The following is a 24,019-nucleotide window of genomic DNA, read 5'->3' as shown; positions in this document are numbered from 1 at the left end:
GTTCCCTCCTATGGAGTAGGGTTCAGATACAATCAGAAAGCAGTGGTTATTCTGTAGAAGTCAGGCCACTATTGAGCACCCTTGAGCACATATTATCTGGAAGTTCAGTACTGTAGCATGCGGGATCCAGCACAGGTTTATAGTATTGCTGTCTTTTCTTCCCCAGAAGGCTGCATAGGAGCTTCCAGCTCTAGGAAAGCTAGCCAGCAAGGAGGACCTTTCCCCAGTCAGTTCAAGGTTGATCTCTCTATGTTTTGCAGCAGTAGAATGTGGTGCTTTTAGCCACAGGATCTTATTATTTAGTTATATTAGGCAACCAGGAACAATGACAAAACAGCCTGTGTTGTTTTGTATAACTCTGGGGCCTCCCTTAATAATAAATCCTTTGCTTGATACTGAGATTGTTGTTAATGAATTTACTTAATTTCTCCAAAGCTAGATATATGCATGTAAAATCATAATATGAGTGTTAATGTGATAAATTATTACAGTAAAGTTTTCTTTTTAGAACACATAGGTAATAAATTATCCAAAATATTTTCTTGTGACTGGAAGTATATTTAACATGGGATTAATGAAGCACAGGCTCCAGAGTCCCCTACACAACAGACTCCAGGTCTAAGAAGAGAACAGGTGTGGTGATGTGGTGGTGTTTTGAATTGTGTTTACAAAGTAAATCATTTTGAAGATTGTTCTTTACCAAATACCTCCCAATTACAATTTCAACTCTCCAGGTGATGATGAAGTAGGCAAAAACATGTTTTGGATCTGTCTAGGATGCATTGACTGTATTCATGTAGCCCACTGTCTCCTCATTGTGCACTTAGGTGCTGCCATCACGATTTCTCAGCGTTTAGCCAATGCTGGTTTACATATGAGTATTTGTTTCCTGGTTCCTTAACTCAAATCAAGTTGGTTTATTTTCAGACAGTGTCTGGTACTGGAATTCTTATCTTCCCCCTCCCCCCGCTTACTTCCACTTCCTCCAATATTCTTTTCTACTCTTACTGTTTGCTGCTATCACACTGTGCACTCTGGTCTGTCTGAGGAGGATTCTGTCCTTTGTGTGCTGCCTTTGGCACAAAATTGCCTCACTGAATGGTACCTGTTAAGGTTCTCAATGACCTCATCTTGATCATTTTGGTTGATAACACACACACACACACACACACACACACACACACACACACACGTGAGACTTGTGGTACTGGAATTAAAAGATGATGCACATAACTCCTGCCCCCTGGTGTTCATGCTCTGCATAGTCTCCTCCTGTGGGCAGGGCCTAAAACATGGCAGGTGACACTCCTGAATTATGTCATATTCTATAAGAAAAGCCAAGGGACTGAACAGGTAACTGAGGCTCTCATCAACTTGATTTCTGTTGAACTTGAATTTGAGTCCATGGAAATGAAGATGGTCTGTGGTGGGCTTTTTAAAAAATGCACTATCACAATGTCTATTCAAACTTATACATCTTAATTCAATCTTCATATTGTAATGCACCTGCAATATTCTCAGCAATATCAATCACATCTTTCTCTCAGGCATTTTGATGCCATTGTGTGGAACTCTAGTAACTACTCAGTATCTGAATTCTACGATACTGGCTCTTATTTTGCAATGTGTAAAGGTGCTGTAATTTTATCACTCTAAAAAAATATTTTCTCCATTCCAGTTCATAACTTTTTTCTTTTTAGAAACTCACAAGTTTTACATTTAGAAAGTATGAACCTTCATCTGTGCATGACCAGAAACCCTTGGAATTCAACCTAGGGAGGCAGCAAGGACAGTGGGAAGTCCACTGCAGTTGTGAACATCTCTTTTCTGTATTGGGTTTCCAAAGGACATTTCTTTTACAAAAGTAAATGGCTTTTCCATTGTTTAGATAAACTCACACAACCCCTGTGTTAGCCCTACCTGCCATCCTGCTCTGCTCTGCTCTGCATTTACACACTCCCTCCTCACGCCCCCTTGACATTAAACTGTCTGAGTTCTACTACCCTATCTTGTACTCTTAAACTTTCTAATGCCCTATTTTTAGTTTCCTGGCTTTGTCAGGGGGAGTGGTATACAGTGGGTTCTGGAAGAAGTTGTAGCAGGAGCAGGAGGGTGGTGATTCTGGTATGAATACAAGATGTTCTTATATGAATTTATTAATTTTTTTTAAAACCTCCTCTACTGCTTCAGTAGGTGTTCTAACAGATGTCAGAGGCATGCCAAGCAGAAAAGACAGTGTCTCTTCCCAATTCTCTCTCCAATGTTATTAGGATGAAGCTCTACCTCTCCAACTCTTCAGGCTTTGTTTCCTGGGAATCACTCAGGAAGGAGTGAGCTGCTTCCTGCTCACCTTGGTGACCTTGCTGTGGATTCTGAAGGTCAGAGTAGTCCTACTATTAATGTTACTCTTCTTCAGTCCATCTTCAACAAAGAACATGGTGTGGCTTCTCTGAATAGAGACCCTCCTGTGGCTGAGTTCCCCACACAGCACTGATGCTACAGGAGGATGCAGAGTGCAGGGCTGCCCCAGCCTGATGGCTGCATCTGTGCACGTGCAGTAGCTGCTCTGGAGCTGAGGGGCAGCTGCTCATCATGTCCTTCCCTGCATGTGTGACACTCTCACTTGGGTCACCAGTGCCTCCTGAAGCTCACACCAGGAAGTCAGCCTGTCTCAGGTATGGAGGACTTTCAGACTGAATGCAGGAAGGATGAAAATTGTTCCACCTGAGGATCCCCTGACTATGGGACTGAGGGAGCTGGGTGCTCCTCTGCCCTGAGTCACAAGTGTAGAGCTGGGCAAGCTCCGTTGGGTACCTTGGATCCATTTCCATCGGTTTTGCTGAAACTCTGTGGTTCCCTCCCCGTAACAGCCAAAATGGTGAAGGTGATCGAGAGCAAGGAAGCTTCTCAGGAGGCTCTGGCCGCCGCGGGAGACAAGCTTGTCGTAGTGGACTTCTCTGCTATGTGGTGTGGACCTTGCAAAATGATCAAGCCCTTCTTTCATGCCCTCTCTGACAAGTATTCCAATGTGGTGTTCCTTGAAGTAGACGTGGATGACTGCCAGGATGTTGCTGCAGAATGTGAGGTCAAGTGCATGCCCACCTTCCAGTTTTATAAAAAGGGTCAAAAGGTGGGTGAGTTCTCGGGTGCTAACAAGGAAAAGCTTGAAGCCTCTATTACTGAATATGCCTAATCATGCTCTGAGAAGTGTAACCAGCCACCAGCTGTTTAAAACCTGTAAGTTTTTTAATTTGCAAAACACTATGAAGTATGGAGAGTCTATACCCAACTACCATCTGATTATAAATGACAATAAAATATTAATTCTACCCTTAAAAAAAACCCCAAGTGTAGAGCTGGACACAACCTGAGACTTACAGAGTAAGAGGCCAGGGTCCCAGCTTCAGGCACTTTCAGGGAGTTGCCATGTTCTGTGAACACAACAGTGCAGAGAAAGTGCAATCTTGGGAAGTGCTTCATTCCTATGGGATAGATCTTAGTTGCCATTTTCTTGTTTATAATTGGAATGATCTGACACTTGAGAAACAATATTTTTACCCAAGAGGAAAAATTTACCCTAATTTAGCTATAGGATTCTGATCAAAGTAGAAATCATTCGTTGTCTAATACTGTTTGAGATAGTGACATACTCAGAGGACATGAGGTTGGGTGTAAGCTATTTTTTGATCAGATTATGTGGGTTTTTTTTTTTTTTATCACTAGTCTCATTTCTCATCCTGTCTCTTTATGGTGAAGAACGCATTCTTCTGCAGAGCAGAGTTTTTCCTGCAGTCACCAAGTGCACCAGCACACCAGGGCTGCTGCCCTGAACCCGTCATTCTGGAATGCAGCACTCCTACGTTAGTTTTCCCCATGCACTTCTTTCTTATGGGGTCACATTTTCCAACAGCATTTAGAACACACCACGCCTGTTACAGGAGAGTCCACATTTTAAAATGCATTCCAAAGCTAGGAAACCATTACACTTGGCTGCAATGATCTCACTTAAATCATTTCATAGGTGAAGACTTTCTTTATTTTGGTGATGTGTATGAGTGTGGGTCTGTGTAAACATCTGGTACCTATGTTCAGGTTCTGAGGAGGACACAATATAGCATCTGATCCCCTGGAGCTGGAGGAAGAGGCTGCTGTGAATCACCTGATGTGGATGCTAACAAGGGAGCTAAGGCTTCTAGGAAAGAAAAATACCCTTAACTGCTACGCTACCTTTGGGGCTCCAATAAAGGGTCTTTAGTTAGAACATGCACCGGTTTCCTGATAAAACCTTTTTTTTTTTTTTTTTTTTTTTTTCTCCTGAGTTTGCCAGGCTCAAACTTTGTATAGCTGAGGCATGTTCTCTTGGAATGGCATAGTCCTCTCCTGCTCCTGGTTTCCCATACAACACAGGGGTCATCTCAGAATGCCTCTATCCCCTCACTGTTCTCCACTCAGACACTAGGCAGGTTGGCTTTAGGAGGAGCTTCAGGCTCTGAAGGATGGGTGGGAACTCAGCAGGGTGTGGCTTGGCAGGGTTCCTGGGTGGAGCTGACTAGTTGCAGGAGGAGGGGACACTTCAACAGCCACCCTGACACCACATCCCAGAAGCTGGTTACTTGACTCTGTCTCCAGCAGCCACACAAGCACCATGAAGAGGCTGTTGTGCTCTCTGCTGGGACTTCTGTGCACCCAGGTTTGCTGTGAGTCTGGCTGTCAGCATTCAGGGCACCTGAGAGAATCTGGCTCAGCACATGGAGGGGTGGGGAGAGCAGCTCAGGAGTCCTGAACAGCTTCCACCTTCTCAGAGAACATGGGTGTGCTCAGGCCTCTGTGGATACTGCAATGACAGCCATCTATGTCTCTTTCTCTGTTTCTAATCAGGGTTGAAAGGGCAGCAAGTGCATCAGAGTCCTGTGTCCTTGGTCCTGCAGGAGGGAGAGGACGCAGAGCTGCAGTGTAACTTTTCCACAACTTTGAACAGTATGCAGTGGTTTTACCAACGTCCTGGGGAAAGCCTCGTCAGACTGTTCTACAATCCTTCTGGGACAAAGCAGAGTGGAAGACTGACATCCACCACAGTCACTAGGGAACTTCGAAGCTCTCTGCACATCTCCTCCTCCCAGACCACAGACTCAGGCACTTATCTCTGTGCTATGGAACCACAGTGCTCCCCACACACCTGCAGGCTGTACATAAACCTTTAGCTGGGTGGGTGAGTCCCTTTGCAGTCACAAGACATCAGGAAGCCCCAAAGAATATCTGTCTGGTTTAATATCCCTTACTTGTATTGGTAGAGCTGTAACCTCAGCTCTTTATCATCATTGCTCAATACACACACCCTCTCAAAGCACAAATATGCATCTTAGAACTAGCAGAGAAGCTGATGGGAGGACAGAATCAATGTGATCACTTAAGCCACAGTGTGCAGAAATCATAAATGGTAAGGAGAAAAAGGAATTGAAGGAAAAGGCAGGGTTCCAGGTAGAACTGCTATGGACAGGGTCAGGGTGAGTGAGAAGAAACCAAACAGTAGCAACAGCAAAAACATTGAGCCATGTAAGATACAGGATGCACAGATAGCTGGTTGTTCTCATCTCCTTTCTGCTTCTGTGATAAAACACTGAGTAAAAGCAACCTAGAAGGTAATCAGATTTATTTAGCTTTCACTTTGAAGTCATAGTCCACCATTGGTGCTAATTGAGGCAGGAACTCAAACAGGAGATTCAAACAGAAACCATGGAGGAAGGCTATTGCTAGCTCACTTACAGACATCCTTAATTAGCTTCCTTATACAACACAGGACCACTTTCTCACAGAATGGTGGGACCCACAGTGGCTTTTGAATCTTCTAGTTCATTAGTGTGAATTAGCTTCTTCTTCTGTTTTTAAATTATCAGTCAGTTTTATATACCAATAAATTCTTAATTCACAAGACACCTACACAATAATTTCAGAGCCAGCTGATAATGCTACAAGCTGCCCACCTAGATTAGACAAGTTATCCCAATTATTCTATCCTTTTATGATATTCATAGCTACCTGTGGCTATATAAAACCATGTGGATAAGGTTCATCCTCTTCTCCACCCATCTTTTCTCATCTTCCTCACCCTTCTCTTCTCTTCCTGTCCCTGTCTCTGAAACTCTTAGCTCAGCCTTCCTTTTTCCTGTCCAGTTACAGTCTTCTTGTTGTATTAATAGTTAAATTAATTTGGGGAAAATTCTGCTACATTTTACCTCTTTGTCCAAATAAAAAACTTTTCTCTCAAATATAAATTGAGCACAACAATTACCATTTTGTAAATTATACTTTTGTATCTTACACTTATAAAGTATAAGATACACTTAACAATCCAGTCTATCATCTTTGACAATGAAATAGAACACTCTGTTATCTATTCTAACTTTAAAAAGGATTGTAAATCCATATCTGTTAGTATACAGGCCAGCTGGACAATCAAGTCGGACCCTTAGACCCTGTGGAGAGGACTGATATGCACGAGAAAATAAGGAGGTGCAGCAAGTCAAGAAGTCTGATCAAGCTGGCAAAGATTTTATTGTTCACACAGGTTTTATACTCTAAAAACGGAATATGGGGAGGGGTAAGAAAGGAAAGAGAGCTTTGCAGGTAGAGGAAGCTAGCTGCAGCTGTGGGGTTTAACTAAGTTATTCTTACAAAGCCTTGCCATTACCAGGGGTTCTAAAAACATCTATCTAGCAGGATGTTGGCTAAATCTAGAGATCAGGAGGAAGGGTTACTAAGGTGGGTTGCTATGAGGCCTTGTTTGAAGTTCTGAGAACTGAAAAGTGAATCATGGAAGGTAAGCAGAAAAAAGAATAGTAGATAGGAGAGCCAAGGGTGAGTGTTTACCAAGAGTAAGGCCTTGCCATGGCTTCCCATAGTTAGGTCCTTGGTTAGGTTGTATACTATCTGAAAACTATCGTGTCAACTATATTTTCTCAATGCTAAATAGCCTGAGTTGGCTATGAGACTATAAGTAGTCTTTCAACCCCATCAGATATCTGAGAATGATCAACATTTTCTGAAATATAGGAAGCCTAATACAGCTTCCAGAACTAAGACAAGCTGTAGAGACAGCTGTCTACCTATAGATCTCCTGTATGTAAGGAAGTTGGAGGATCAGTCTTCAGCCTATTGGTCCAGGATCATCTGATAGTCCTTTATAATGCAGAATTTTGAAGGACTGATTATCCTGACTTGGCAGAGATTATCAGTCAACTATTCCACACAGTGTCTCCTTTCTCTGGACAGTATTTTGTCTCTAGATGAGATAGGCAATTTCTGCCCAGTGGCCACCTAGTCACAATGTACTACTTCACCTGGAGGTAGAGACACTCAATTTCTTCTTTGAACCCACAAAAGGGGAGCTGCTAGGAGCAGATATGTCTCAATAACAAAAGAAGAAATAACATTAAATGTCACATTTTGTGATTTTTCTGACATTTTTGAAAACCAATTATCTATGTAAAGTAATCTGGACTGTTGCCTGTTAACTACTGTCAGCTATTTCTAATTAAATTATCTGAAAACACCTTAACAATAAACTCAGAGCCATGCTATCTGGTCCTTAAGTTACAGGCTTAAACATCTCAGATCAGTTTGTAATGGTATTTATAGAAGGACTGGGTCCAAGCTTTGTACTTTAAAATTTTTGTATCAATAGAGGAAATTTATACCAATGAAAAACCTTGATTCTGCATCAAAATAAATTCTATACAAAAATAAGAAATTATGACTTCAACTTAGTGACTATTGTAAAGATTTCTACCAAATGAGATTATGGTTACACAATCAATTCTATCTATTTCCTTCCTGTTCAAATTATGACCATTTCAAAAATCTTGAGAAAGACAACTCAGAATAACCAATTCCAGACCCCCAAGTCCAGGGAACCAGGGTGGTAACTCTTCATAACTACTTTGAGCTAAATATGGGTGTTGGGATATCTTTTAAGGGTTGGGGAAGGGTAGGGAAAATGGAGGAGTTGGTCGGGCTTAAGAAACTAAGGTTACTGTTTCTGATATGTGTCCTGACTAGATCTGGCTGAAAGTCCAAGACATCAGGAGCTCAAGCAGGCCAGTTCAGCATGTTGGATGATGAGACACATCTAGGCTGTATATTCTGTAATATAAAAATCTGGAAACAAAATTTTAGTATCATCAAGATAACTTTTTTTATTTGATTCTCTGGAATTTAGTCCTCTGGGGGTGTCCCTTCATCGTTTCTGATCCATATAACCCCGGAAACTGTATAGATACTAATCACCTTTTCTAAGACTGCAAAGAGAAAACCTTTCTCCCAAGTCACCATATCCTTGAACCAGTAACCAGAAAAACCTTTAGCTTGACCTCTCTCCCAGAGGAATAATATAACCAAAAAACTCAAAATCATGCCCATTTTGAAAATTAAAACAACCCAAAACGCCGGGCACTGGTGGTGCACGCCTTTAATCCCAGCACTTGGGAGGCAGAGGCAGACGGATTTCTGAGTTTGAGGCCAGCCTGGTCTACAAAGTGAGTTCCAGGACAGCCAGGACTACACAGAGAAACCCTGTATCGAAAAAAACCAAAAAAAAAAAAAAAAAAAAAAAAACCAAAAAAAAAAAAAAAAAAAAAAAAAAAAAAAAAAAAAAACCAAAACCCAAAACAAATGAAGCAAACCAAAATACTGTATGAGCCTATTCTTAGGCTTTTTCTATTTTTTTTTTTTCATGCCAGGATAGCAACTCAAAATTCCTATGGAGCCCACTTTCAAAGAATATGAGTTCCTGCAGATTTTAATATACTACCTATCTGTTCTGCTCTCTACCGGGAGCCACAGGCATCTATTTATCAGTACCTCTTATAATATCTGTTATATTTTCTACCTGGGAGTCAGTAAATTTTCCTATCCTAGTTCTGAACCACCGGTGACATTCCCCATGTGATTTGGACAAAATCTGTATGTAAATCTATCCTAAAAGCAAATAAACCAGCCTTTGAATTTAATCATACTCCAATCAAAATCTGCTAAGGAAGCAGGCAGCTTACATTCTATACCTCTGTGGCTCAGAGCAGCCTGCAATTTTCACAGCAGGGGACCTCAGAACCTGTGAGAAGAAACTGCACATTTTCTTTGTTTTACATTCCCACACCTGAGGCATCACATGATTAGAGTCTGCTAAGACAACCCTGCTCTGATCATCCAGACTAAATCTTTAACTCATAGGCCAAGAATCCCAAATTTCCAGTGGATTCTGGTCCCATGTTAGGCGCCACCTGTAGCTGGAAATACTAAAAAATACACCAATCTCCTCCGGCTAATTTCTGCCCCAGCAGTCTTCAGTCTTGCTGCCATGGCTAGCCCTAGGTGGCCGTCTTCCCAGCTCCTGTTCCCCTGCCTCAGAGCTGCTTGTACCTCCCCAGCCATCTACTCCCTTTACCTAGCTGTTCACAAACCCTCTTAACCCAGTAAATCAAAACTCTAGAAGCTTATAATTATCAGTCAGTTTTATATAGCAATAAATTCTCAATTCACAAGACATCCACACAATAATTTCAGAGCCAATTAATAATCATACAAGCTGTCCACCTAGGTTAGACAAATTATCCCAATTAGTCTATCCTTTTATGACATTCATAGCTACCTGTGGCTGTATAAAGCCACATGGATAAGGTTCATTCCCTTCTCCATCCATCTTCTCTTGTCCTCCTCCTTCTCTGTGAGTTAGTTTTCAATTATCAACTCTATTCATCATTACTTTGAAATTTTTTCTTGAGAGATCTGAACATCTTTAAGAAAATAGACCAGGGAATATGAAAAAGTACTTAAAACATATTGTTATTTAAACAACATGTATACATATTTCAAATAACTTTAAATATAATGTCTAAAAATGTTCTTATAACTCAATAACAGAGAATGATTGACTCCTTCAATAATTAGCTAAATGAACAGACTCACTAAATGAACATATATGGGATAAGGACAAATACTTAGAATGGAGTTAGGGATTGTCTGATTTAGAACAGTGGTGGTTGTAGGGTCTCCTTTAAGATTCATGACTTTACTAGAAGATGGAGGCCATGGCAGAAAACCACAACAAACCAAGGTGCAGAGCTATGGAGTTCGGTAACAGTATGTGTTAATAATAAATAATAATGTCTATAATAAATCCCCTGCTCCTGCTGAGGCTAGGGAAACATTGAAGACTACAGGAGGAAAGATGGCAAGAGCCAGAGGATCAGGGTGTTGCTGTGTAATTATGTCTCCTAGGAATGTCAGAAGCTGCACAGATGAGGTCTCACCAACATAATTCCTCAACGTGAGCTGAAACACAACAGATAAAGTGGATGGGGAAAGCACACAGAGTCTCAATCTTAGACAATGAACTACTGGAAACCAAGAATGCTGATGCTGTGCAAATAGTCTTTTTCTGAGATGAGCACCCCAATTGGTTATTCAATGCTGATTGGTCAGTCCTGAAAACATACATACAAGTAACCTTATATAAATTGAACTAGTTATACTTATGTATTTAGGAATAAAAATGTATATACATACATTTATAACAATGATTAATGAAAGAAGAGACCATAAATTTCAAAAACAACAAGGAGAAATTTGAATAGATGATGGGGGAATGGATTTATGTGATTATATTATAATCTCAAAGCATAAAAGATAAATATTTTAGTGAAAAAGAATGTTTGTGGCATAATAACCACCATATGGATAAGTGGTCTAAATAAGGGGTCAATAAAGTATAACTCATGTCAAACGCAGCCATTTGCTTATTATATAAAGTTCTATTTTAAGTAGTGAAATTCTCATTTTTTTTTCATTTCTTATGAGTAGCTTCTCTCATTTTCCAGAAGGAAATGGTTTTAGAAAGATAGAAAGATAGGGACTCATGATGGTGCAAGAAGAAAAGGCTGGAAGGGAAGGAAAGAAAACCATCCTGTAGCTGATCTCAACATAGACAATATCTCTTTCCATCTCAAAAATATTGTCCCCAGAGAAAGAGTCAATGTATTTCCTTAAGGCCTGGGCCTTAAGATCAGGAAAATGTTGAGTATGTGACCACAGGGGGGCAGTGCTGCTTCAGAGCAGCTGAAGGCTCTGGCTCTTCCATATACTTCTCAGTAAACTAGGATTTAAAATTATTTTTAAAAATTAAAGAATTGTTTTCTATGGAGCCTAAGTTTAATTAGAGATCAAAGTCATGCATCTATCTAGCTATTTATCTATATATCTATATTATATCTGTTTATTCTGGTCCCATAGTGTTGACAAATAGGAATTTGTAAGTGAACACCATGAAGATGTACGCTATCCTTGAAGGCTAGGTCTGTGTTTCTGTTCAGATGGAAGGGTAGCCTGGTACTTAGAAGCCCAGGAACCACTCAGCTCTGAAGGGATAAGGTATTCCCAATGGAAGGAAATCCAGGTACATGGGAGCCCAGAAGCCACACATCTCTGAGGTGTAACAGTGTTACAAGGTAAGGGCATCTTGAGACATGGGAGCTCAGGAACAACACAGCTCTGAGAAGAAGCCTTGTAAGAAGAGCCATTGCAGCTCACAGGGGAGGGCATCCTCAACTGAAATGAAGAACTCAGGAGCTTCAGCTCTGTTCCACTTCTTTGCTTCGTCCCTTTTCCTCTTCAGTGCTTCTTGGCTTCTTCTGATGAGACAGTTACACCAGGCAGCAAAACTCAGAAAAGAGATTTATTGGAGGGTCCAGGGTGTGGAAGGTCAATTTCACGAGTGGCTATTTCTGCTCTCAAGAGCAGACAGAGGGGAATTGGCCAAAGAGTAGGTCTTATATAGGATTTCTTAGGGGCAGAGCTTTCCAGGACAGAGATGTCCAGATTGAAGATTGTTGGGATTTCAAGTCATGAGCTTGCAGAGCTCTGAAATTGGGGGTTATTTGTGCTCAGGGGTTGGTGGGGTTTTTTTGGTAGCTCAGGGATTGGTGGGGTTTTCCTGCCTGAGTACTGGTGACTTTTTTACTCCTTTTTCCTGCATCAGGCTCATGGGATAAGATGGGAAGTTCTTCTTAGCCTCAGATGGCTTTGGCTGAGGTACCATATCTGTGGGTTGCTCAATGAGATTGGAGAAGAGGTGCTGTTACTCTGGACAGCCCCTGTAGGACAGCTTCAGTGGTACTATCTCAAGAAAGTCATAGGGTGAGGCAGGAAAGAAGATATACCACTGTGGACAGCTCCTGTGATGGCTGCAGGTGAGGTGTTATAATGCAGCCATTTTGACAGCTCCTGTGGGGACATCTTATGATGGTTGTAGGCTGATGCAAGGAGTTATTACTTACTATGTTTTATCTGGGCTGCTGTTAACTCCCCTTGGTCAAGAGGATCACATTCTCTTTACTCCTAACCCATGGCAGCTTGTCCTTTCCCCCTCTTGCACTCTTTTTCCTCCTCATGGTCTTCCTCAGACCCCAAGCATGTGAAACCTAAATCCTAACTTTCTGCCCAGATATTGGCTGTTGTTATCTTTATTTACCAATCAAAAATAACTTGGAGGAAGGGTCACTCAGCATCTACATGCAGACTTTTTCATCTCTGGGGCAACCAGTCTTGGAAGCCCAAAAATTTACATTAGAATACAAGCAGCATCAGGCCAAACTACTACATTTACCCCTTTTTGTTCAATTAAGAAGGCTCTTTTTCTTATAGTGACAAACAATACAGAGTAGGGGCTATTTTGAAACAATTATGAAAATTATTAAGTATGAATTACATTTAAAGTCCAGTCTGTATTTAGATGAGGTACTTAGATGAGGTACTTAACCATCTATTCTATCTCAATGATTCTAATATTTTGTACCCAACTCCTCTTTTAACTTGTATTACCATCCTAAAACTATCTCTTCAAATCTAGAATGCCTCCTTTCAAGCTAAACAACTTAAGTTCAATTGTAAGACTATAACTAGTCTTCAATCCTGTCAGAGATTTGAGAAGGAATAAAATATTACCCGAGTATGCAGGAAGAATAAAGACACAGATTCCAAAACTATAGAAATGAAAAAGACAGCAGACCGCCTGGACAGTCCCCAACATTCCTTATAACACTGGAGTATCTATCTTCAGCTTTTTGGTTCAGAACATCTGACAGAGCTTAAGTGAAGAAGGAATTATGTAGGACTTACTTAACCTCTTGGAAGAGCTTAGTAGTTGATGATCTTATGTCTATTTGTCCTTTTTTGAACAGCACTTTGTCTGTAGATGAAGTTAGGGCATTTTCCCCCAGTGGCTAGCTTGCTACAATCTAAGCAACTCCACATGGAAGTACTGGTGCTCACCACCTTCCTTGAAGTGGAATGGGGGTACTGTCAGGAGCAGACATGTCTCATAGTCAAAAGATCTTTTAATAATGAAATAACATTAAATGCCATATTCTGTGGATCTCTGATGCTTTTGAAGACCATCTACCTATAAATAGCATAAATGAATTGTCAAACGTTGATTATTTTTAGTTATTTATCATTTGACTAATAAAAACACTTTTGTAATAAATTAAATTATAATCTGATATGAGCATGAGTTTGACTATCTGACTATTAACATGTATTATTTAATTATTTTAAACAGTTTGTAATGGCAGCTACTAAAAGGACTGTGGCTAAGCCTTGTATTCTTAAATGAGTTGCATAGGCACATTGCCTATCTAAGAGTAATAAAATTAATTTTAAATTTTGTATCAATATACAAAGATTTATACCAATGAAAATCTTAAATTTGTATCAATATCCAAAACTCTGTATCAATGTAACAAAATATAATTTCAATTTTGTTTAAAGTATAAAGATTTCTACCAAAGTAAGATTATGGCTATAAAATGCTTTAAGAATAAATGTAATAATCTATCTTCATTAATTTAAACCTATCACTTGTAAGAGGTTGTTAAAACGTGGACACATGTGAAAAATTATAACTGTGGGCATTGTCACCCTTGGGCAGGAAGTCCTGAGTTATGTATGATAAGATGAACAAGCCAGGAGGAGCAAGCCAGCAAGCAGCTTTCACCTCTGTTTCCTGTCACTATTCCAGCTTGCTTTCCTGACTTGGCATTCTTCCAAGATGAACAATGATTAGAATATAAACTGAATGAGTTTTAGTCCCCTCAGTGGCTTCTGGTCATTATATTTTTCATAGTAATATAGCAAATTTATTCAAACACCAAAAGAGGTAACCCATTTCTGGCACTGCCTTTTTGTTCATTAGCCTGTGGTGTCTGGGAGGCCTATTTGTGCCCCATATATAGTAACTCTATTTTAAGTCTTTTTATGTGTGTGCATGAACTTCTAGAATGGAGAAAAATTCATCCTTTCTTAATCATAAATATCCTAATTATTAACACACATTAATTGTATGAGTTAGTAGGTTTGTGGTATCAGTTTGCTATATGTATTTGTAGTGATTTCCCCGCATTCATCTTGCTGTCCGCTGTCCCCTTCTGCTGTCCTCTCCCTTCCCCCTCCAAACACTCCCTCTCCTTACACATTTGTCTAACTTCTATTTTCAGATCATCTTTACTTTCCTTTTGCCCTTCTTTTTTTTTTTTTTTTTTTTTTGTGTTTTTCGAGACAGGGTTTCTCTGTGTAGTCCTGGCTGTCCTGGAACTCACTCTGTAGACCAGGCTGGCCTCGAACTCAGAAATCCGCCTGCCTCTGCCTCCCAAGTGCTGGGATTAAAGGTGTGCGTCACCACTGCCCGGCTCTTTTGTTGTTTTTCACACTTGAGAACATATATGTGTTGTGTGCCTCTACACGTCTGCTTTGTTTTGCATGACATCATGTCCTTCAATAACATCCATTTTTTCTACAGATGGCATAAGTTCATATTTCCTTCTGGCTGAGTATTATTCTGTTGTTTCAGATATAATGTCTTGCTCATTCACTGTCTGACTAGGTTGCATCTACATCTTGGCAGCAGTGAATGGTGCTATAATAAACATACATACACAGGTATGTGTTTATATGCTGACTCTCTTATATGATGACCTCAATTCCCCTAGATAAATGTTTATAAATGATATTAGATTAGCTGGATCATTGGTCTACCTTTTCTCCTTCCTTCCTTCCTTCCTTCCTTCCTTCCTTCCTTTCTTCTTTCTTTCTTTCTTTCTTTCTTTCTTTCTTTCTTTCTTTCTTTTCTCTTTTTTTATTTCAGAGAATCTACACTGCTATACTTGGTGGCTATATCAACACAAAATTTTACCAACAGCATATGATGGCAGAATTATAATGACAGGGTTTCTGATTCTCAGGACTCTGCTTTCAGCAATACTAAATTTGAACAGAATGGGATGTACTTCCTATGTCAGAAAGAACTTCAGATAGAGTGTCTGTGAAGGGTGGAGCCTGCTGAAAGAACTGAGGTGCCTGTGAAGTTGAAGTAAGTGTTCTGTGGGAGATAAAAGGCCACCTGAGTTCCCCCAAGCTTCAGTCTAGGAGAAATGGACAAGATCCTGACAGCATCGTTTTTATTCCTAGGCCTTCACTTAGCTGGTGAGTCATGGAGGAGAAACCTGAGGATGTGAGATTAATGTGGAGACAGGAGAGAATTGGGGCACCAGGCAAGTCATGATATCTAAGCAGGAAGTACATTCCTGGGAACCTAACAACAGTTGTTATTTCTCTATACAGGGGTGAGTGGCCAGCAGAAGGAGAGACATGACCAGCAGCAGGTGAAACAAAGTCCCCAATCTTTGACAGTGTGGGAAGGAAAGACCGCAGTTATGAATTGCAATTATGAGAACAGTTTATTTGACTACTTCCCATGGTACCGGCAGTTCCCTGGTGAAAGCCCTGAACTCCTGATAGCCATACGATCAGTGTCTAATCAAAAGGAAGATGGACGATTCACAGTCTTCTTCAATAAAAGTGAGAAACAGCTCTCCTTGCACATCGCAGACTCTCAGCCTGGAGACTCAGCCACCTACTTCTGTGCAGCAAGTGCACAGTGCTCTCCAGGCACCTGCAGCCTATACCCAAACCTGCAGCTGAGGCTCCAGCAAAGCCCTGCTGTGGGCTGAGCCTGGCAGAGATGCAGGGGAAGTTTCATTCGTAGGAACAGTGGATGTAAAGATTAGACTCATTGAGGCTGGAGACAGCCCAAGCTCGTCACAGCTTGCTTTTTTTCAGTCTGCCCTTGTTCCTCAGAAACAGCTGCAGTTTTGCACGTATTTGACTAGTTTAGATGAATTGCTCTTTTGAATGGTTGTACAGCTAGTTCTCTGTGTGGTTGGTTTGTACCAGCTATAAATTATAAAGGCTCCATCTATCTACTCTATTGTCATGATGCTAAAGTGTGGATCTTACAACCCAGGGTCAGGAGAGCTTGACTTTGACTTCTGGGACAGAAATCACATAGGGTTTTCTTTTACCTTAATTTCCTCTGATGACCAGGGAAGTGGTGATTTAAATGACCACTGACCTCTTCTACTTCCTCATGTTTTGCCTCTCATATCCACATCTATCTTCAAGAAATTCAAGTTTGTAAACCAGGAGGCCTTATCAATAATGTAGGTGTGTCTACAATACAAATGACATCAGTGGGAAAAGAAGAATCCAATTTACTCAAATAGTAAATTGCATAACCTTCACTAAAGAAGTGACTTCATATGTGTATATTATAGATGAACAAAATATAATTTTGAATATAATTTTTTTTCTAATAGAATCAGCTGCACTCTTTCTGGCTATTCACAGAATGGCAAAAAAAAAAACAAAAAACAAAACAAAAAAAAAACCCCAAACCCTCGTTTTTCTCTTCCTTAGTGGGCTTTAAGTCCAGTCAGAGATGTGTTGGTTATCATCAAGTTATGAGTGACACTATCATACCTTTGTAAGTACCATGCAGGGCTGTTCATTGTTGTGGTTCGTAAGCATTACATCAAGATAGACTATTGATTGCTCTTCCCCTTTGGCAACTTGCATAGTGCCTTCTTATATCATTAAAGTCAGTGGTCAGTGATGAGGCTTCAGGTCAGATCCAGCTTAAATATCCCATGTCCTGTGTCTAATGTGCATGATATCTCAATAGGAACTTTTCTTTAGTCTCTGGGATCCAAGGCCAACAGTAATAGCCAGCACTTCTCCAAGAGCCACTTGATTCCCATGATCAACATATCAAAAGAGGTTTCTCATGCCTGGCACTTGGTTTCTTGTTGGATGAGGTAGGTATGTCCAGCCCACATGGCATAACTTCATTAAAATATATATATGTGTAATGTAATTCTAGGTAAACACAAAATAATAAATATCTGTAAATATTTTTCAAATGTCCCTCAGTGGTATTTATCTGTCAGGAGCCATCTAGGAAAGGGTAAAACACACAAGTGACTTTCTGGAGATAACACAGCATATTACATGGCTGTGGTGAATAATTCTGAATTGCAAAGCTTTCAGAAATCTCACCTCAGGATCAATTCTTATATGCCTTTTCTGTCATTATTAGATCAATATAATAATTCCTGAGCATTAACCCACCTTATTGGGCAGATTTTCTGCAGATCAACCAAAACATACTTTTTTGTAGCAATGCTATGTAGACAAACTGATGATTCCATATTTCCTAATAATGATTCTATAGAATTCTTATTTTTATATAAGTAATTTTGAGTCCTCTGTAATATGAAAGTTGTAATTGGGGCTATGTAAACTTTCATGTGTCACAAGCTAATTGCACTAAAATAGAAAGCAGGCTTGAAACAGATTTACAACCAGGAACAACATTCCATTTGGACTCAATGTGAAACCATTATCTGATGACTAAAAGTCATAAACAGAGAATGAACAGTTTATTGTAGGTACAAGAAAAAAAATAAAATACTATCTGGTTTATCTATACAAAACTTCAATACTAATCAGACACTAGGCATATGATTTGCCTCTTCACAAAACTATGCTTAGACATAAGAATTAGTGTTTTAAACTCTTAATGAACCTGTAATCTAGTGACAGATAATGAATGTTTAATTAGATAACTAGTCTTAATGGAAACACATGTAAACGTCTCTGTTGTAACTTCTTATTCAATTTATGATTTGAATTTATGTTTGACCTTGTTGTGAACTTTTGAAAAAAGAAGACTAGAAAATCATGTGATCATGTATCCCAAATCATGTGATCATGTATCCCGAAAATGTACAAGAACTAGGAATGATAAGAAACGAAGCAGAAGAGAAGCAGACCATAGCAGAGCAAAGCTGAGCCGCAGAGGGAGCAGAGAGAGCAGAGAGAGAAGACAGGTTTCTTCTTACCATGAGACAGTTTTGTTTTTTTTTTTTTTTTTCTTAACAGCAAGTTTCTTGTTACTGAAAAAGGACAGGGCTTTTTCATACCCAATCAAAGGAAATTTTTTTTCTTTCGCAAAGCAATAAAGATTGAAGCTAATTTTTCATCCAGAACGAGTGAGTTCTTTCTGTACTGGCGCTTGCTCTATGGAGCTTGCTCATGGAGGCTTTTCCTCTGTCCACCAAATGAGATACACGCATATGTAAGTATAGGTGTGTGCACATAAGTATGCATGAATACTCGTGGAGGTGATGAGACAGGTGGTTAGGCCCGACATGTTTGTTTGTGTATGAATGTGTGTATGAATATGTGTGTATGTCTATGCATATTTGCTTGTGTAAAAGTGCTTCTTTCTGTGAGCATGACTTTCTTTTCCTGGTCCACTAAAAGTTAATTGCTCCAAGCCTCCTTATAGCCTTGCGAGAGGCTGGGCTTCCAGGCAAGAGAGAAAGAAAAAAGGAAGAACTTCTTTACTTAATCCTCCACTGCTATACAGCATATGTTAATTGCCAGAGAATTATAAAATAAGTTTATAAAGTAAGAGTTAAGTTTTCTAGCATTTATGCAAGAACAGAGAATTATAAAGTAAATAATAAGAGAGATAAAGAGTTAAGTTTCCCAAACACTTAATGAATCACAGAACAGTAATAAAAATGTAAGTTTTTAGCACAGAACAGTAAGAAAGAGTTAAGCTTCAACACTTAATGAAGCACAGAGCAGTAAAAAAAAAAAAAGAGTTAAGTTTCATACAAGGCCAGGGACTATCAATCATTTGGCCAGCATCTAATGCTATGTCCTGCTCATCCCATTCCAGCTGAGGCAGGTCCCCCAGCATTCATCTTCTCTCCTCTTCTTTCTTTATTGACCTCCTTTCCCACTTCTGAATTAAGCACACTATTATCCCTATTTTCCTGAACGAATGATTTTCTTTTATGATTCCTTAAATATTAAGCTTTATTGTTTATCAAAGATTTTATTTTTGTTTGTGTATGTATGTGTGAGTATATACAAACTTGTGTGTAGGCACACATGTGTGCATGTGAAGGCCATGAGATCATGTCTAAACCTTCAAAGTTGGAGTTTCAGGTTTTACAGGACACTTAGCTTGTCAAATGGGTCCTGAGAGCGAGCTTCTGCCTTTATCATTAGCAGCAAGTGCTCTTCACTGTTGAGCTATCTCTCCACCAACCTTAAGCTTTATCTTCACTAGGAAGTATTGTCAGTTAACTAAATCACAAGGAAAGACAAAGCAGCAATTAGAATGATACCAATTGTCCGGCCCAGGACTCAAACCCAATGTACGACAAAGCCATATCTCAGAGGCTGTGGTTGCACATCAGGAGAGCATCCTCCTACTCTGTGGAGAAATAGAGCAGGGGCAGAGCTGTGTCATCCTGAGCTCCCCAGGCTGCTGTGGCTCCCATGGTCTCCTAACAACAGAGACTGCAGTCGAGGGCATGTGCTTTCAGTTCTCAGTTCTCAGCAGTGAAATGGACAGAGGAATATACCTCAGACACCAGACAGTAGTCCCTGATGTACTTGCTTATAGGTTATTTGATCTGGAAGTCTTTCAGAGACCTTGTTTGTATTTTTTCTTCTGATTTCTTTTCGCATTATTTCATCCATTGGGATAATGAGAGCAAGTGGAAGATTATGAACTGCATTCTAAATGACAATACTATAGTACACAAAAATCCAGCCACTAATTTACAGGGCATTAACATGCCCCTAAATGCTTGCAGGTTATTTGTATCATGCACATGTAATAGACAAGTCAGAGAGAGACATGGCAAGCTTATCAATGACCATTTTGTAAATTAAAATTAAACAGAATTTAACAAGTGGTACTTCAGGGCAATGGTATAAAAACTTTTGGGACATGTAATATGTACAGTTCTCTATGTAAGAGTGCAAGAACCTTATTCTGAGTGAATCTCAATGTTAGACTTTTAAAACTTAATCCATGTTTGTAAAAATGGGGTTAATTATTGTCCTTTATCCCTGTTTATGTCTCTCTGTCCCTGTCTATCTCTTTGTCTCTGTGTCCCTGTGTCTGCCTCTCTCTATATATTTGTCTGTCTGTCTGTCTGTCTCTGTCTCTGTCTCTGTCTCTCTCTCTCTCTGTGTGTGTGTGTGTATGTGTGTGTGTGTGTATGTGTGTGTCTGTTAACCAGTGCTGATGGTCAACATTTCCCATCTTCCTCTATTGCTGTCCACCTTTTTTTATTTGGGGTGGGGGTAGACATTCTCACTGAACCTGAATGTCACCAACTCAACTACACTGACTGTCTTTGAGTTCTAGATCTGGAACTGCAGGTGCTCTTTACAATATCTGAATTCTTATGTGGCTGCTGGTTATACACACATAAGTCCTCATGGTGTACAGAAGGGAACTGAATATCTTCTAGACCTCCAAAGACTCTTATTTTATTCCTGTTACAATTTCACAGAACTTAAGCAAACAGGGATCTTCTGGAATTCTAATGGACTGCCCTTTACCACACGATTTAGAACTAGCTTTGTTAATTGCAGAATTTCAATAAACCCTAGCACTTAGTAAAGGAGGAAGATTATTTTAGATTACAGTGTTTCACAGGGAGATGCATAGACCTGTGGGAACTTTTTCATTGTTAACCTTTATTAGCAAATTGATGTAGAAGTAAACATATGACAATGGTCTGTAAGTGCATCCTTATCACATATGGTTCGTGATAAATTTTACTTTGGGTCCTAAAATTATCCCACTAAATAATACCCACATGTGTAAAGCAGCTACATCCTCAGCATGGATTTTTCTATGCTCCCTTTTCAGTGCTGCCTCGTTTATCTAACAAGAAAGACAAGGAAGTAAGTAACAGTCTGTGGTGAGCTTCACCTTTTCTCTCTCTACATAAAACATGTGGCCTATGATCTTACAAAACCCCATTTCCTGTTAGGGGTGCTGCATAAGAATGCAGGCAGTACACATGTTCACTGTCAGGCACTCAGACACTGATCGCTGAGCTGAGGCAGAGCAGACACACGCATGCAGAGGACGGTGTGCCACATGCCTCCTTACAGCCTGTTCTGTGTGCTGGTGCTGTTGGCTTTCTCTGGTATGAATGCATCATGTATAACTAAGGATATCAAACAGGAAGCATTGCCCCAGACATATGGCAGTTCCTATAGACATGAGGGGGAAGAGGGATTGGAGAGAAGCCAGAAGAATGTGTATGGTGTCAGGCTTGTCTTTGGGTCTTAAGATGCCCAATTCCAACAGTGTTTTGTTCACACTGTCACAGAATAAACTTTTAATTCTTTCTTCTGATTGCTCTGCAGGATCTAATATAGCCCAAAAAGTGACTCAGGTCCAGTCAATGGCAAGCAAGCAGGAGGGAGAAGAACTCACCCTGGACTGTTCATATGAGACAAGTCAGAATTTATACCATCTTTTCTGGTACAAGCAGCTTCTTAATGGAGAGATGATTTTCCTTATTCGCCAAATTTCTTCTTCTACTGCAAAAGAGATGAGTGGCCGTTATTCTGTTGTCTTCCAGAAATCACTCAAGTCCATCAGTCTTGTCATTTCAGACTTACAGTCAGAGGATTCAGGGAAGTATTTCTGTGCTCTCTGGGAACTGACACAGTGTTTGAAGTGACAGCACAAGCTGAACAAAAACTGGGGTTCCTTAAGCAGAGTCCCCCTGAAGGAGAGAGCCCAGATGAGAAGCACACCTGCACGTCCTGAACCAGAAGGTCTCAACTGTGAATGCTGCATCTGTGGTCTGCATCAGTACTGTGTTTCTAAGTAAAACCTCAGTCCATGCAATTTAGAAACAGTTATAGTGAGTGGCTTTATGTAATTCTTTGTCTTAAAATGGTTAAAAATAGATCACAGAGAACATGTGTAGTATTTTCTACAGCTGGGAATCTTGCACCACAATAAGATAAAGTATCAGTTTTTCTTTATGTTGGAAATAGCACATACCTCAGATGAGGTATCTGGAATAGAAAAAATAATTTTTTGGTAAAAGTTACCCTCTGAGAAAAAAATCCAGCATGAGTGAAGTTGTCAGAGACAGATTATAAGGAGATCACCCCCAGAAATTGCTGGTGGTGACTGGGTTATCCCCACAAAACTTTGTCTTTGCATCTGGGACTGAGCCTGAAGTGCTGAAGGTCAGCTTGACCAGCAACTGCGATGGACAGCTGCATAAAGACATCTCATGTACTGAGATTTGTGAAAAATACAGTGAGACCCAGAATGCAATTGGTGTCTAGAAGAACAAAACTTTCTTACCTTCCATATCTCATATGTGTATGGGCAGGAGTAGAGGGTGGTACTGCGGGTGGGAGTGGGGGTAGGGATGGGACTTCAGAAGAAGCTGCATCACTTACCAACATGCTACATATATACTTGAATCAAAATGAAAATATGCTATTGGAAGTAATGGTTAAGGAGTCAATAATAAAGTCATCAGGGAATAACTGAGATCATATGTACCTTGGGCATTACTTTTCAGATAGGCAAATAAAAAAATAAGTATCAAACCTGTTTCTTAAGTCTTCTACAGTTGCCTTTTCCATGTCCAACATCTAACCTGAGCAACAGGGGAAAGTAAATTCTGGGAAATGTGTTTTCAGTTATATTTTTAAAGATTTATTTTTTAATATTATTTATGTAATTGTTTTGGCTGCATGTATGTGTATGAATTGTGTGCTCTGGCGCTCATGAAGGACAGAAGAGGACATTAAAGTCCTTTAAAGTGGAGTTATTGAAAGCTATGTGTTAACAGATGGATGCTAGGCAAAGAATCTGGGTCTTCTGCAAGGGCAGCAAGTTCTCTTAACCACTGAGTCAACTCTCCATCCCCTATTTTCAGGTAGTTTGTGTTGAGACTACAACACTACCGCAGGATATCTGGGTAAACTATCAGATAGAACTTGGATATCTGGGATAACATGAAAAACAGTTAAGGTAAATAGCACCATATGCCATTTAAGAGAAAGAACTAAAGCAAGCAAAAAGGGACTGCCCTTTCTCCACATAGAACCAGCCAAACAACAGAGCTTTACCATGCTGTTTCTGCCAGTTAGTGCCTGCTGTAGTCAGCAGTGAGTTGTCCATCTGTATGGGTTCTGTGAGAGCCACAGATAGAAACTGAGCTGTGCTAGTGTATTCTTTTTTTATCTCTGTTTCAGTTCCTGCCTCCAGGTTCCTTCCCTAAGTTTTGACTTCATTCCATAATGATGGACTGTGAGGTGGAAGTAGCATCTGAAATAATCTTTTTTTCTACCCAAATTGGTTTTTGTCAGTGTTTCATTACAGCGACCAAAACAATCCAAACAGGGGTCTCGCAATAGTAACAACAACAACCAAAACTTCTGAGAGAAAAGTGATCTTTGTCACAGAAATCCTCATCTGAAAGGACCCACTGACAACTTGGTTCAATTCATGAGACTAGCAGACCTTTCTACCTGTGGAACTGATATATAATCCATCCAACCAGAGAGATCATGTCATCCTGAAGAGGAAGAAATAATGACTGCATACATGACACCTTCTACTTCATGCTATTGGATATTTTAAAGTTTTAAACACACACAAACACACACACACACACACACACACACACACACACACACGTCTTAATGTATATATGTACTTGGATTGTATTCCCTCCATTATTCTGACTATCCTCCCTGTCCCCCACAAACACCA

General features: G+C 40.0%; 1 pseudogene and 1 gene segment (V, D, J or C); both read left to right on the top strand.

The window, feature by feature from the left end:
* Positions 1-2,801: 2,801 nt before the first annotated feature.
* LOC117705826 (thioredoxin pseudogene) lies at positions 2,802-3,246 on the top strand (annotated as a pseudogene).
* Positions 3,247-15,451: 12,205 nt separating this feature from the next.
* LOC117705822 (T cell receptor alpha variable 23/delta variable 6-like) lies at positions 15,452-16,095 on the top strand. The segment is given in 2 exon segments: positions 15,452-15,528; positions 15,667-16,095. Coding segments are annotated over 2 exon segments (441 nt in total).
* Positions 16,096-24,019: the final 7,924 nt, after the last annotated feature.

This window comes from Arvicanthis niloticus, chromosome 3 (assembly GCF_011762505.2).
Source record: "Arvicanthis niloticus isolate mArvNil1 chromosome 3, mArvNil1.pat.X, whole genome shotgun sequence".
In the NCBI taxonomy this organism is placed as follows: Eukaryota; Metazoa; Chordata; class Mammalia; order Rodentia; family Muridae; genus Arvicanthis; species Arvicanthis niloticus.
This window is presented reverse-complemented; position numbering and strand designations above follow the sequence as displayed.